Genomic DNA, 13497 nt, shown 5'->3' on the forward strand with positions numbered 1-13497 from the left:
TAACTCCCTAGCAATTATGTTATGTGGCAAATTTATAGTTCATGTCGTATCGAAATATGGATATAAGATTATATAGGTTAACGCTAACTTAACCCATTTAATTAAACGGGTCAGACTCATCAATCACAATCCTTTAATTTCGTGTTAGATTCATGTCAGATTAGCAAGTTGTGTCCAAAATTATTAGTTCTACATGCAATAGGCTAACGTAAAATATTATATGGAAATCGTTTTTCCTATTTTTGTGTTTGGTATGACGGAAAATTTGTGATCAAAATAAGAAATTCTCGATTGACCAAAAAATATTCTTTAATTTTCATAAAATGACTTTCTTTTTTCAAATTAATTAAATGCTTTTATCAGTCCTTGAGTTTTAACAACTTTATTTTTTCCTACCTCTGTTTCATTTTGTACCATATGGGATACTTCGCTTATGGATAAATACGAAAAAAAGTACTTCCGTCCATCTTTTGTCAATAATACTAACGAATTTTTACGTCAAACCAATCAAAACTTGCTACATGTCGTATGATACAAAATAAAATCTATGTGAGAAAAAATAAAGTTATTAAAATTTAGGGACTAAAACAGTATTTAACCCTTTTTAAAATTATAAATATTTTTTTTTTAATTTGAGCTTTTACTTATCAAATCACCGATTATCATTGGAACTCAAAATTTTAGGTTAATTATTTAAAAAAAAAATATGATTTCATATTAATATTTGTATGTTATGAATAGAAAGTAATTTTTTTTTTTAAAAAAAAAAAAAGGGAAAAAAAAAATCTATATAGCTTATTCAACAAGGCATCCAGAATTGAAGCCATGCACACTTACGCCTTTCCCATAGTCAAGGTTTTTTTTTAGAAAAAGTGAAAATTTTTGTTAAAAAGTAGTTGATATAATATAAAAAGTGCCAAAAAAAAAATGTTAAAAAATATTAATGTAATATAAAATAGGGAAATGTTTTAAAGTTGATTTTTTTAAGAAAAAAAAAAAAAAAACAAAAAAGAACGAATTTGCCAAACGTACTAGGTAGCATCAATTCCATGAATGAATTTATCAATATCATACTGCATGTCAAAAGTTTTCCTCGAGTAAGACAAATATCCCTGAAGTGTTTCAAGGATCTTGCTTGCATGCGATATGGAACAGAGTATTTTGAGGTTTTTTATATCTGTCTGTATAATAAAGTTTTGTTATAAATATGTTATGATATAATCCTAAAACATATTATTGAATATTGCCATATTCTTGTGGACGTAGGTACATTGTTGAACCACGTAAATCTGTATCTTGTTTTTTTCTTTCTCTCTCTCTTTTCGATTTCATATTATTCATAGTTGTTATGCACGGTAACAACACATTATATCTAATCATTAAACGTCCAATCATTATGTCAATCGTTCGACCTCTGCCTCGATCGTTCGTTAACCTTATTAAACGTTCGGTAATCGTGCAGAGTCTCAATTTCCAACAAAGGCCTAAGCTTTCCTAATTTAACACAACCTAAGGCTCTTCGATCTAAGGTATTGGCCACAGGCCTAACTTTCAATAACAAATTCATGCAAAATAAAGTATGTCCAACTATTAATGAGAGGCTAACCATCGTTAAACTTATGTTAAAACTTAACACAAACTCTTCACTACTAAAACGATATATAACCTAGGTCTATAAGAGAGAGTTGTCTAAACCGTCAAAACAATACTAACATAAGCAAAACATGCTGATAACATCAAATCAAACGAGTCTAAGTCTAAGATATTATCTCTCGAACAAGATAAGACCAAAGACAAACTCTTTTCCCACTTCAAGCTCTATGAAAATAACAATCATTCATCCAGAAAGACCCATTAATTATGAAAAAAATTCATTCATTCATTGAAAAAGAAAAAGAAAATCTTGTTGGGTGTATTAACTCATAAAAGAAAACATTGATGAGAGATCTGGAAAGCGAAACATTATTGTACATTGTCACATTGATTAACTCAAAAATGTCAAGAGAGCCTATCATTCCGATTCTTGCATCTTCAAATTAATCAACCGTACGCCGGCCAGCTGTGGAGCTAAACGCCGTCGTTCTTGCCAATGATAGCGTCATCTGGGATGTAGCTCCCCCAGAACCAGTGCGCCTTCCAAACTTTGTTCATCTCTTCAATGGGGACGTTCTTTGTCTCCGGCAAGAAGAAGAACACGAAAATAGTCATAATGACTACAAAGCCGGCAAAGAAAAAGAAGAGACCGAACTTCAGGTGGCAGAGCATGGTGAGGAAAACTTGAGCGATGACAAAGGTGAGCAACATGTTGACGGCGACGTTGATGGCTTGGCCTGCCGATCGGATCTCCAGAGGGCAGATCTCACTGGGTACCAGCCAACCCAATGGCCCCCAAGACCATGCGAACGCCGCTACATACGCGCAGATTAAGAACAACGTTAAATTTGCTACTCCTCCTGACAACGATCCTTCGCCATCTACCCCGAATTTCACACCTATCAAAATTCCTATCGCAATCTACAATAAAAGCAAATTAGCATGTTAATTATTATGTCAACAAGCATAATTATAAGCATATTTTTATTTCAAAAGAACCCTGTATGTTATGGCAATTTGGGTTGACGTGTCGATTTGTTTGGCCCGTTAATCTTTTAAGGGTCAACACTATCTATTTAGTTAAACGAGTAAGACCTTTTAAGATTGACACAACCCATTTAGATAAGCGTGCGACTCGAAACGATATGTTTAATCTGTTTGACCTTTTAAGATAAACATGTCGTGTGTCCAGCATAACCCATTTAATTAATAAACAGACGACCCGTTATTTGAAAATTAATTCAAATAAATGAATAATCTGTTTGACCCACCAACCCTTTAGGTAAAACAAAAAAAGAAAGAAGAATTTGATTTTATAATTATACGAGTCAAACGGGTCACATATGAGTTAAGTGGGTTGACCTGTGATTGACCCGTTTATTAAACGCATCAGGATCCTCTCCAGTTGAGAGGAATTGGAGAGGAGCCGGTCCTTTATATTTAGGAGTATTTTTATAATTTTACAATCATGTAAAATTACAAAAATACCCCTAAATATAAAGGACCAGCTCTTTTCCAGTTCCTCTCAACTGGAAAGGATCTGGTCCTTATTAAACAGGTTAATTTGAATTGACCCAATCTGATTATATCAAATTTTATTTCTTAATTTTATGTTGAATTTAAATTTAACTTTTTAATTTTGTATTGGATTCCTATCGCTAGTCCTTTGACAAACCTGGCATAGAGTCATTTGAATGCCGCCTTCGAGGAACAAAAGCCTTCTCCCAAACTTGTCGACGGTGAAGATGGAAACGACGGTGGCAAGGACATTAACAACACCGGTGATAACTGCAGATATAAGGGAAGCGTTGCCACCAAAACCAAGAGTCTTAAAGAGAACAGGCGCGTAGAACATGATGACGTTAATGCCGGTGAGCTGCTGGAAGAAGGGTACGAGTATGCATATGACGAGCTGAGGTCTATATCTTCGCTCCAGGATGTTCCTCCATGGGTGCGCCACTTTCTTTGCAGCCTCAGTGGCATCAATAAGGTCTTGGAACTCGTCGTCGACGTTGTCGGTGCCGCGGACTTTTCGTAACATTTGCTTTGCCTTCTCGGCGTGGCCTCTCTCGAGGATGGAGTTGGGAGTATCAGGCAGAAAGAGAGATCCTACAGTCATCATTATTGCAGGGACGGCGGCAAGACCTAAAGATAATCTCCAACCCCACCCTCCCTTGATCTGGGCTGTGCCGTAGTTGATGAGATTGGCAGCAAGTATTCCTATTGTAATCGCCATTTGGAAACCAATGTTCAGTGCGCCTCTAAGCTTCGCCGGCGCCATCTCCGACAGATAGACTGGAACCGACTGCATTCCATGGTAATCAAACACGAACAAATTAAACAAACACACACACGCACAGATATATATATATATTACAATTTTCAGATATGTTTCTAAAGGGAAAACTTCATTTATCTCTTAAAGTATTGCGGTTTTGCAATCATAACTTTGAATTATCAAAATTTGTAATGTCAATATCTCACATTTAAGCTCATTTTAATTTCAACCTTTTTGTTAGGGTTTATGTTATAAATCAAACAATAAACAGTTAAAATGTCCCTTATACTCTGATCATATAAAATTACAAATTTACTCCTAATTATTTATTTTTACAAAAAAAAAAAAAAAAAAAAAAAAGAGTCAAGCATAGAAGGATAATAAAAACTTAAATGTGACCCACAACGTGGGAATTTTTACTTTTAGTTTTTCCTAAACAAAATTTAAAAACAGTGGTATATTTTGGGCATTTTGACATCCTCTATTAAAATTTAACAGAAAATCATAACGAATGGGTGAAAATATTAGAAATGGTTGAAACATGGGATATCAACATTGCAGATTTTGATAATTCAAAGTATTGATTGCAAAACCCGTGATGTTTCAGGGCTGGGCAAATGAAGTTTTATTTTTTATTTTTATCAATATTTTTGCATATATAGTTGATGTACAATTAATATATACAATTAATATATTTTTAAGCCTAGCTTTGTGAGCAGTTTGAAGAGATATATGGAGAGTGAGATGATATATATATATATATATATATATATATATATATATATATATATATATATATATATATATATATATATATATATATATATATATATGATTAATTTATAAACCTGATTAGCGAATCCAACACCAACACCAAGCAATAAACGACCAACGATAAGCATTGGGACGTTAATGGCAGCGCCGTTTAGGATTGAACCGGCTAAGAAAACAAGGCCTCCAAAACACATGGACACTTTCCGGCCAAAGGCCCTGGTAACAACAGAAGCGAAGAAAGAGGCTACTAATGCGGCGAGGTAAAGGGAAGAGGTGAATAATGTTAATGGCACGCTGTCGAACTTGCAGTATTCACTTTCCGGTGCCTCATCGTTCATTTTTCTGTACACCGACGGGAAAAACTTTCTCAAGAAATGTTCCATTGAAGTCACACCTCCTGCATGCATGCATCAAATCAATTTAATTAATTACATGATCTCATATCAATCATTATATATTGACTTTAGATAATTTTATGTATTTTTTTTTATATAAATTTTTATCCCTTTAGATAAATATTCCGGTATATATATTCTGATTTTCAAATTTAAATTTACGTTCGCAGGCCGAATTCTGGCAAAACTGGCCAGAATCCGACACAAATGGTTGTTTGTAATTTTTTCGTACAAGCCAAACGCCGAAAAATATTTTTCAGGAAAATCCTTTTTTCTGAAAAATAATTTCATCAAAAATATTTTACGACGGAAATCATTTTACATCGAAACAAACGAAGCTTAATACATTTGGTCTTCCAACGTTTAAAAAAAAAAAGAAAGAAAAAAAAAAAAAAAAAAAAAAAAAAAAAAAAAAAAACCTTTCTATAAAGTTTTATAAAAAGTATGAGGTAATTAATAATATGATAATTAATGGAGAAAGTGGGTGAATTTAACCTGAGATTCCAATGTCATAACCAAAGATGAGGCCACCTGTGGCAGCAACCATACAAGTGACGACCACAAAGGCAGTCATGCCACCGTTGTAGTTATCCCGACCACCTTGAACAACAAAACCTCCGCCTGCCATCTTTCTAATCAACCAAACACCGGCCGGGACAGGAATATTATTTTTTGTGGATCGATCTCTCAATTTCTGCCTAACATATATAAAGACTAATTAATACACCCACCAAAAAGGAAAAAGGAAAAAGAAAATTAATACTCTTAATCTGTTTGAATTTCGTATTGGTCTTCACCTAATTTATATATAGAGCTCCAACAATCCCATATGTGAGCTCTGCCTCTGCCATGTGTACTAAGTTGTCCAAATGGATGTTAAGCCTGAAAACATGGAGTTATGCAAATTTCCGAAATATGAGGAACTAGAATGTTTGGATATGATGTGTTTGAACAGTCTAAAAACCAGGAGTTGAATAATCGATTGGTCTTCCTTTTAGAACTCCAAAATTGGCAAGGTTGACCAACAAATGCAAGATAAATTTCAAAGTTAAACATCGATCTACTATTTTTGGATATAATACAATTTGTGAGGAACAAGTGAAACAAACAGCAAGGAGTTTCCAATATTGGACAGGTTTTTTGGTAAGTCCTTACTGTTATCATTATTATTGTAGACATTGTTAGTATTGTTCACAATTGAAGAATCGATTGATCGAACGCCAAACTCCAATCCGATGAAGCCTTCAAGCTAGATGTTGTTAGTACTATTATCATTATTATTGTAGATGGTTCTCAGACTGTCGAAACGGTCTTCAGACAACAAACTCCTAACCTCAAGAAGATCCTACATTTAACCCGTCTAACGCGTTCTAAGGCTAAGATATGCTTCCTTTTACTAACCCAAATACTAATCACACCTCAAATACTAAAGTCTCAAGTTTCAATTCAAAAATCAAACATTTCTTTCAAAAATCATGACTTTCAGTTCCATGGATCTACACAACAACACTTCTAGTAGTAGGAGATCCACTCTTAACACAACATGATATTCAAAATAGGGCTTACCATCTTCAAGACTCAAGCTTTATAAACCTAAAGTCCATGTTCTTAACATAAAACCCAACTTAATCCTCCTAAAAGAACACACACAAAAAAAATAAATAAATAAATAAATAAATAAATAAAGGTATCACAATCACGACCTAAATAGGTGCTAGAAGGAAATACTACAAAGGTAATGAGAGGTTACCTTCAAAGCTTGAATGAAAACTTTCCCTTTTTTTTTTTTGTTCTCCCTCTCACTCTAGGTTTTTTTGGAGGTTGGGGGTGAACTAAAGGGTGCAATTAGGGTTCTCTAGGGTTTTTTAAGCTCATCCCCGCATCCATATCGAGTTAGCTAATTCTGATTCTTATGTAGACTGTCACCGTTTGGACTGTGATTATATTGTTCGGATGTTTTGCTGAGTTGGACCATTAGGACGGTCTTAGGATTATCCGGGCATCTTTCCTATTTTCCTGTTACCTGCCGTTAGGATGGTTTGCACAAAAATTCTCCTTAAATGTTTAAAATCTCATTTTCTCCCATTTTTAGGATTTAAGATTGCTAAAGTTTTTAATTGGCCTATTTGGTGTTCAAAATAAGTGCCTTTGTTATTTGTGGCATTAGGTAGATTTGTACTTATGATTTAAGTTGAAAATTGTTCAAGAAAATCAAGTACAAGAAGCCTCTTCTGCGAGGTCATTTGCTGATGTTTGGACGGGTCCCTAGCAGTGAGTTTCATGTGCTAACCCGTTTGCACATGTATGGATGACATAGAGAAATAGAGTCTCGTGCGTTGGCCCATCCGCTCATGTCCAGAGAAAGTAGAGGAATAGAGAGTCTCATGCGCTATGGTCTGCGTTGGTGTCCGGACATGAAGCTGTTTTGAGGATTGAAGCCCTAAGATATTTGAACACCTCATTAACATGTTTGGACGCCACCATTGAAAACTCAATACGATTTTAGGTTTCAAAGGTTATTTTCACTAGTCCACAATAAGACTTTGAAGGCACAATTTTCAAAAAGCTAAGTAATGTAATTTGCTACTCAAATTGGTATTTCTATATACTAGGAGCTTAGCATCGATTTGTGTGCCAAGAGATATTGATGGTATGTGCTTATAAGATTAATTCTCTTAGAGTGTTCAAACCAAGTGTTATGCTACATTAACAAATTGTTTGAAGTCTACTGGTGGATCAGTAAAGAGATCAACAAGAAAAATTGGCCAATGAAGAGCTGGAATTACTGTGGGTAGGAGGCAAAGTGAGAAGCTTGTCTGCATACAAATTGTCTTAGTTATTACAAACGGTTGTAAGTGTATTATAGCTATATATTGAATCTTTCTTAGTGTTAAATTTTTGGGTTTGGCTTTCTTGAAGTATTTTTACCTTTAAAGTGTTCAAAGGGTTTCCAATTTGTTAATAAAATCTTAGTACATTGATGTGTGATTGCTTTATGCTTTCTTGAGTGGTTTTATATATTTGTTTCTTGCGTATTTTACTACATAATTGTTAATTGTGAGCGTTGGGGGTCGAAATTCCGCGTCTCAAATTAGTATCAAAGCGAGGTACACTCCATTTGGATTTACCTCCTAAGTGTGATCTTTTACCTCGGTTGTCAATGGTTCAATCACATTTTCTATCGTTGCCTTCCTACTTTTATGGGAAAAATTAAGCGTATCGAAAGGTTCACATGAGAACCTTCTTTAAGTCATTGGATGAGCATGTTTGGACAATCATTGAGACCAAGTGGAATTGGCCCAAAACAACTTTGGCTCAATAGTCCAATGCAGGGCCAGCTCTTCCACTAGGTCACTTAAGTAGTTGCCTAAAGCCTCAGTGGAAGAAGGCCCCATAAGTCAGGTTTCTAAAACATGGAAAAAGGCCCTTGAGAAATGTTTGTTAAAAAATATATATATATATATATATATATATATATATATATAAGGTCCAAATATATTCTACAACGATTTTGAAAAAGAAAAAGAAAAAGAAAAAGAAAAATAGTACAATAATTTCCAAAACAATCATAATAAACCCAAGAATACAACGATTTTCAAAACGAATAGTGCATTAAAACTCTCATAGAAATTCCCACAAAAAAATCAACCGACAGGTTAGGAATACAACAATAAGAAAAAAAGAAGTGCATTATCTCACCGTTTGGAAGACTCTAGAACTCCCACAAAAAAATCAATATTTGAGGCCCTAGAACACAAATCTTATTCTTTAAAGTTTAGCAAATTACAAAAACCATTCCTTGAATGCTCTACAATTTCCTCCAGTAGCTAAGAGCTCATTCGCTTGGCCACTAGCAACCTCCAGCCTCTCTGGCCCCCCCCCCCCCTCCCCCCCCTTTTTTTTTTTTTTTTTATTTATTTTTTTAAGGTGCGCTGACTGTTGAGAGTTTGAAACTATGGCTATGAGCATGGTTGTTGTTGTTTTTTTTTTTTTTATAGATAAGTATCGAATGTCTTTTTCCTGTTAGACAAAACGTGAAGGCAGAGTTAAGACAAACGTGTGGTTGTGGAACAACAAATTTTTTATTTTATTTTTATTTTTTTCATTCTCTCTTATATCACTTTATCCTTTTTGTTTTGTTTTTGAAAGCTATCCTTTTTGTTAATGGAAGCTGAAGTACCTTAAAAAAAAACACAAAATTAGGTAAAACAATTCTATTGTGCCTACTATAGTCGGAAGAATAATTTTTAAATAAAAGTATAATATAAAAATAAAAATATTTAAATATAAAAAAGGCCACATTTTAAATTATCGTCTTAGGCCCCAAAGTAGCTTGAGCTGGCCCTGGTCCAATGAGGAGGTTAGTGCTTGTAATTGGAATAGTAAGGCCTCGTTTGCGAAATAAATAAATGAAAAAGAGTGGTAGTTTGAGGGGAGACATTAACAATTGAATGGTAGTTTGAGAGAGATATATGTATTTTTCCCTTTTAGTTAATATGTTTGATTTGCTCTAGTTAAATGGTTAAATAAATAGATAAATTGTAACACTTTATTGGGAAATTTTCTTATAAATTTTTTTTAAAGAGAGCGGAATGGAATAATTATTCCTACTCCTTAGTTTGGTGACAGCACATAGATTTTAATTGGAATCGAATCAGAATTACTAAAAAAACTCCACATTATTATTATTATTATTTATTTTAAAAAAAACTCAAATTATATAAAAGAAAAAATTTGAAAGCAAGTGGGTGGCTGACCACCCCTAGCTCTTTGACGGGTGGCCAGGCCACCCCCGATTGGATTTTTTTTTTAATTTTTAAATTTTGAGTTCCAACAGTAATTTGGTGAAGACTAGAAGGTGGTCCGAATATGACCACAATGGCCCGATGGTAGTTCGACAGTGGTCCGAAAGTGGCTCGATAGTGGTTCAACATTGTCCCAGTAGTGGCTCGGCGGTGGCACGGTGCTGGTGTGGTAATGGTCCAACGGTTTAAGAAGAAACTCAAACTTGAAAAATTATTTACAAAATTTAAAAATAAAAATAATTTTTCGAAACTAAAGTAGCTTTTTTAGTCAACCCAAAAATATTTTTGCTTTGACTATTATTTTTTATCACACCAAAAGATACAAAAAATATTTTTTAAAATATCCTTTACGCCGAAACAAACATTGCGTAAGTGTCTGCAATTTCAATTTAGTTTTCAGGTATTTAATTTCAATCATTAGGCTGATCACTAAGTTGATGTCAAGTAACTCACGTCCAACAGTTTGTGCGTCAGTATATTCCAATAAACAATTCTACTCTAAATAATAAATTAAAAACAAAACAATTAAAATAAATAAATTAAAAGTGTGGCAACTATGAGATGATGAGACCTTCCCTCATGGTAGCCACCCCCTCCTTTGCTTTTTCAATTTTAAAATAGATTTATAATTTTATATAATTTTGGCTACTAGAATATATAATTAGCGCATGCATGAAGTGGCAAACACGAGACTTGGTAGTATGAGTGGCATGTCATCAATTAATTGGATGAGACAATAGATTCATAAAGGAACGTATTTGAAATCAGAAATGAGAAACACGAGAAGTACGTTTAAATTGCAAGGAAAATGTAAGGACTAATTTTGATAATTTCCCAAAAGAAATGGATAAAGTAGGCAGAACACTTGAATTACATTTTCGATTTAAAAAGTAAGTTTTATTCAATGCAAGTCAAATGAATATGTTACACTTAGGAGGAGGCCATGTACTAATAACAAACACTTGTCAAAAAAAAAAAAATAAAATAAAATAAAATAAAATAACAAACACAAGACAGGCAGTGGAACTATAAATGCAATAGAACTTTTTAAATATTGCAACAAGGATAATCAAGTGATCGCTGCCCCCGGCCGGACTACAATTCCCTATATAATTAATTATGTTAACTAACCAGTAACCAATCTATCTATTGCAGCTTGAGAAATGCTACATATGCTTAAACTTTTATAAAAGAAGTCTTACTCAGATGATATAGAGCTTATTTATTGGTACTCGTAATATTTTTTTATTAATTATTTTGATCATCTCCAATGAATAAGCTCTTCGTCACTTAGTAAGGCTCCCTTTGTAAAAGTTTAAGTACATGTAACATTTCTCTTGCAGCTTTTGGTATAGTTTTATTACGTGATAAAATTAAAGAAAATTGTAATATACAATTACAACATATTGGTGACATTTGACAAGAGAGAAGAGCTTTTACTTTACAATCACATCTCCAGGTCTTCAAGGTCGGGCAGTGGGAAGCGAAGGATTGCTGCAATGCCAGTTAGATTCGCCAGTTCTGTGAAGAATGATATATTCAAAGGAAAAGTTAAATAAAAGGCATAATATTTTTTATTATTATAAAAGCAATCTAGGTAGGTATAGTAATTTACTATACTCACGTTCTCCTGAGACGTGCAAAGAAGAAAATATATGGACATCGCCCCCTGAATCCTTCACTGAGTTCACCAGATTCACATATCTTTTCCTTTCCGCCGTATTAGAATTCCTGTACACAAAAGAAATCCTTATTACTGAATCTCATCACTTTCCTAATGGCACAATATGGCAAGGAAAAAAACACATGATGGTAAAGAATGCAGAACGGGAGTTAACAATGAAGAAGATGATAAGTAACGTGCGACCAAATGAGAGAGAGAGAGAGAGAGAGAGAGAGAGAGAGAGAGAGAGAGAGAGATTGCAACATTCTCTCTAGGCATCTTCAAAAAGTTCAGAAAATATGCCTTTGTTCTTTTCTATCCCTACATGGCTCGTGCCATTAAAAGCTGTAGTAAATTAGGGAATGTTAATTTTTAAAGAAAGAAGCAAATATTATGCAGCCTGGGCAGTTAGTCATCCATCAGGAGATTAAGGTATGAGTTTCTTTATGTCTCACTTTTCTAGTTTGAATCTCCCCTTCTTCCTCCCCTGTCCAACGGTAAAAACGAAAAACGATCAAATTCTTTTGTTTGTAATTTTTAAGAAATTATTCTAGAATACTTTGTGTGTAAAGGAACATTCTCCTCTCTTTTTTTAAGTGATTACTTATAAAAAGTAAGCAATTTTTATTTTTATTTTTATTTTTTATTTTACGAGAAACCCCTCCAAAGCAGGGTCACTTCGTGTACCCACCCCTGTTTGGTACCTCGAACCCGAGTAAAGCGCCCCCTCCACACGGATCGGGTAATAATCTGGTTTCGCCGGCGGGCAGGCCCTAAAAAATTATTTGCACCCAATAGAATTCAAACCTAACCTTATGAGACTACCACAAAGACCAAGGCCCTTACATCTCAAAAGTGTTAAAAGTGTCATACATCGCTACGATTTCCTTTACCTGGACACTTTATAAGCCATGGTATTCCCTCCTTTCTCAAGGAGTCTTTTGGAGTGTCAATGGGCCCATGAAATTTTCACAAAAATAAGTAAGCAAATTCCACTTTATAAAAAAGATTCATGGTATCCTTCTCACTATTTATTAATAAAACTTGAACAGATATAGATATATATGATTGAAAATCATTATGAACAACAATTAATTAATTCTTAGACTCAACTAGGGACTCTGTAGGGAAACAAACATCAATTTTAAATTTAAAGGACATCTTTGCATCCTAAAGACAAAAGAATTGATTCAGAATATCAACTTCTAAAATTTCTAATCGAGTGCAGCAACAATTGACTCAACGGTGAAAATATCAGCTAAAAGACCAATCAGAGGACTTGAGATGACCATGAAACAACATAGCATCTTTTCACATCTAAAACTAGGAAAGAATGCCTTGCAGCTTCTGTGTTTCAGCAAGAAAAAAAGACAGTGCTCCGTGCTCTTTATTTGTGAAAGTTTCACACTATCAAAGGTGATATACATAAATAGAAATATGTGGCAGATAGAAAAAGGAAAATAAGACTGTTTTTCCCCTTCTTCCTCCAATTTTTCTTTATTCTCTTTCAATTTCTAATCAAAGCATTAGAATCCTAGGAGATAGGAATCTGTTAATAAAGGTAGGAGACCAAAAACTCGACTGACGACCCTTGCATCTTCCAAATGCTGATGCCAGGGTGATAGGGCTACAGGGTTATACTCGGTGTCGCATGCACGTCTTCTCTGTGTATCCCAGAGGTGGTTGAAGCACGGTGGTTCTGAGTTCCCGTTGTCTCGCCGGAGAAAACTACAACCGATGGTGGTGTGCCCTGGATGTTTGTGTTTTTTCATGTTTACTGGATGCTGAAGGATCAGGCAGCATGTTCTGGGTGTTTTCGGCGCATGTCTGTGTTTTCCAGTGACGGCAGTGAGTTTTCCAGCAACTAATCACGGCGGTGTTATACAGGTAGTCGTTTTTGTCTGGGGTGTACATTGCACGCCGTTTGGGGAAGGCCAAGCTACAGGTCGATTGGAGTAAGGCAAACTGCATGTCGTGCAGTGGAAGAAA

At 34.5% G+C, this 13497-nt stretch overlaps 2 protein-coding genes across 3 annotated transcripts in view; both read right to left on the minus strand.

The window, feature by feature from the left end:
* Window positions 1-1973: 1973 nt before the first annotated feature.
* On the minus strand, window positions 1974-5668 carry LOC133851303 (sugar transport protein 10-like). The gene is made up of 4 exons (XM_062287645.1): window positions 5536-5668; window positions 4720-5042; window positions 3269-3898; window positions 1974-2514 (listed from the first exon to the last, which is right to left on the minus strand). Exons 1-4 carry the CDS (start codon window positions 5666-5668, stop codon window positions 2068-2070), a joined length of 1533 nt encoding a protein of 510 aa, XP_062143629.1. The 3' UTR covers window positions 1974-2067.
* A 5193-nt stretch (window positions 5669-10861) lies between these two features.
* Window positions 10862-13497, minus strand: part of LOC133851813 (protein PELOTA 1) — a 30543-nt gene continuing 27907 nt past the window's right edge. For both annotated transcript variants that reach the window (XM_062288399.1, XM_062288398.1), the window contains 2 exons: window positions 11470-11576; window positions 10862-11366 (listed from right to left, as the gene is read on the minus strand). In XM_062288399.1, the coding sequence (XP_062144383.1) occupies window positions 11293-11366; window positions 11470-11576 (181 nt within the window). In that variant the 3' untranslated portion in view covers window positions 10862-11292. The remainder of the gene's footprint in view (window positions 11367-11469; window positions 11577-13497) is intronic.

Source organism: Alnus glutinosa, chromosome 12, assembly GCF_958979055.1.
Source record: "Alnus glutinosa chromosome 12, dhAlnGlut1.1, whole genome shotgun sequence".
Classification (NCBI taxonomy): Eukaryota; Viridiplantae; Streptophyta; class Magnoliopsida; order Fagales; family Betulaceae; genus Alnus; species Alnus glutinosa.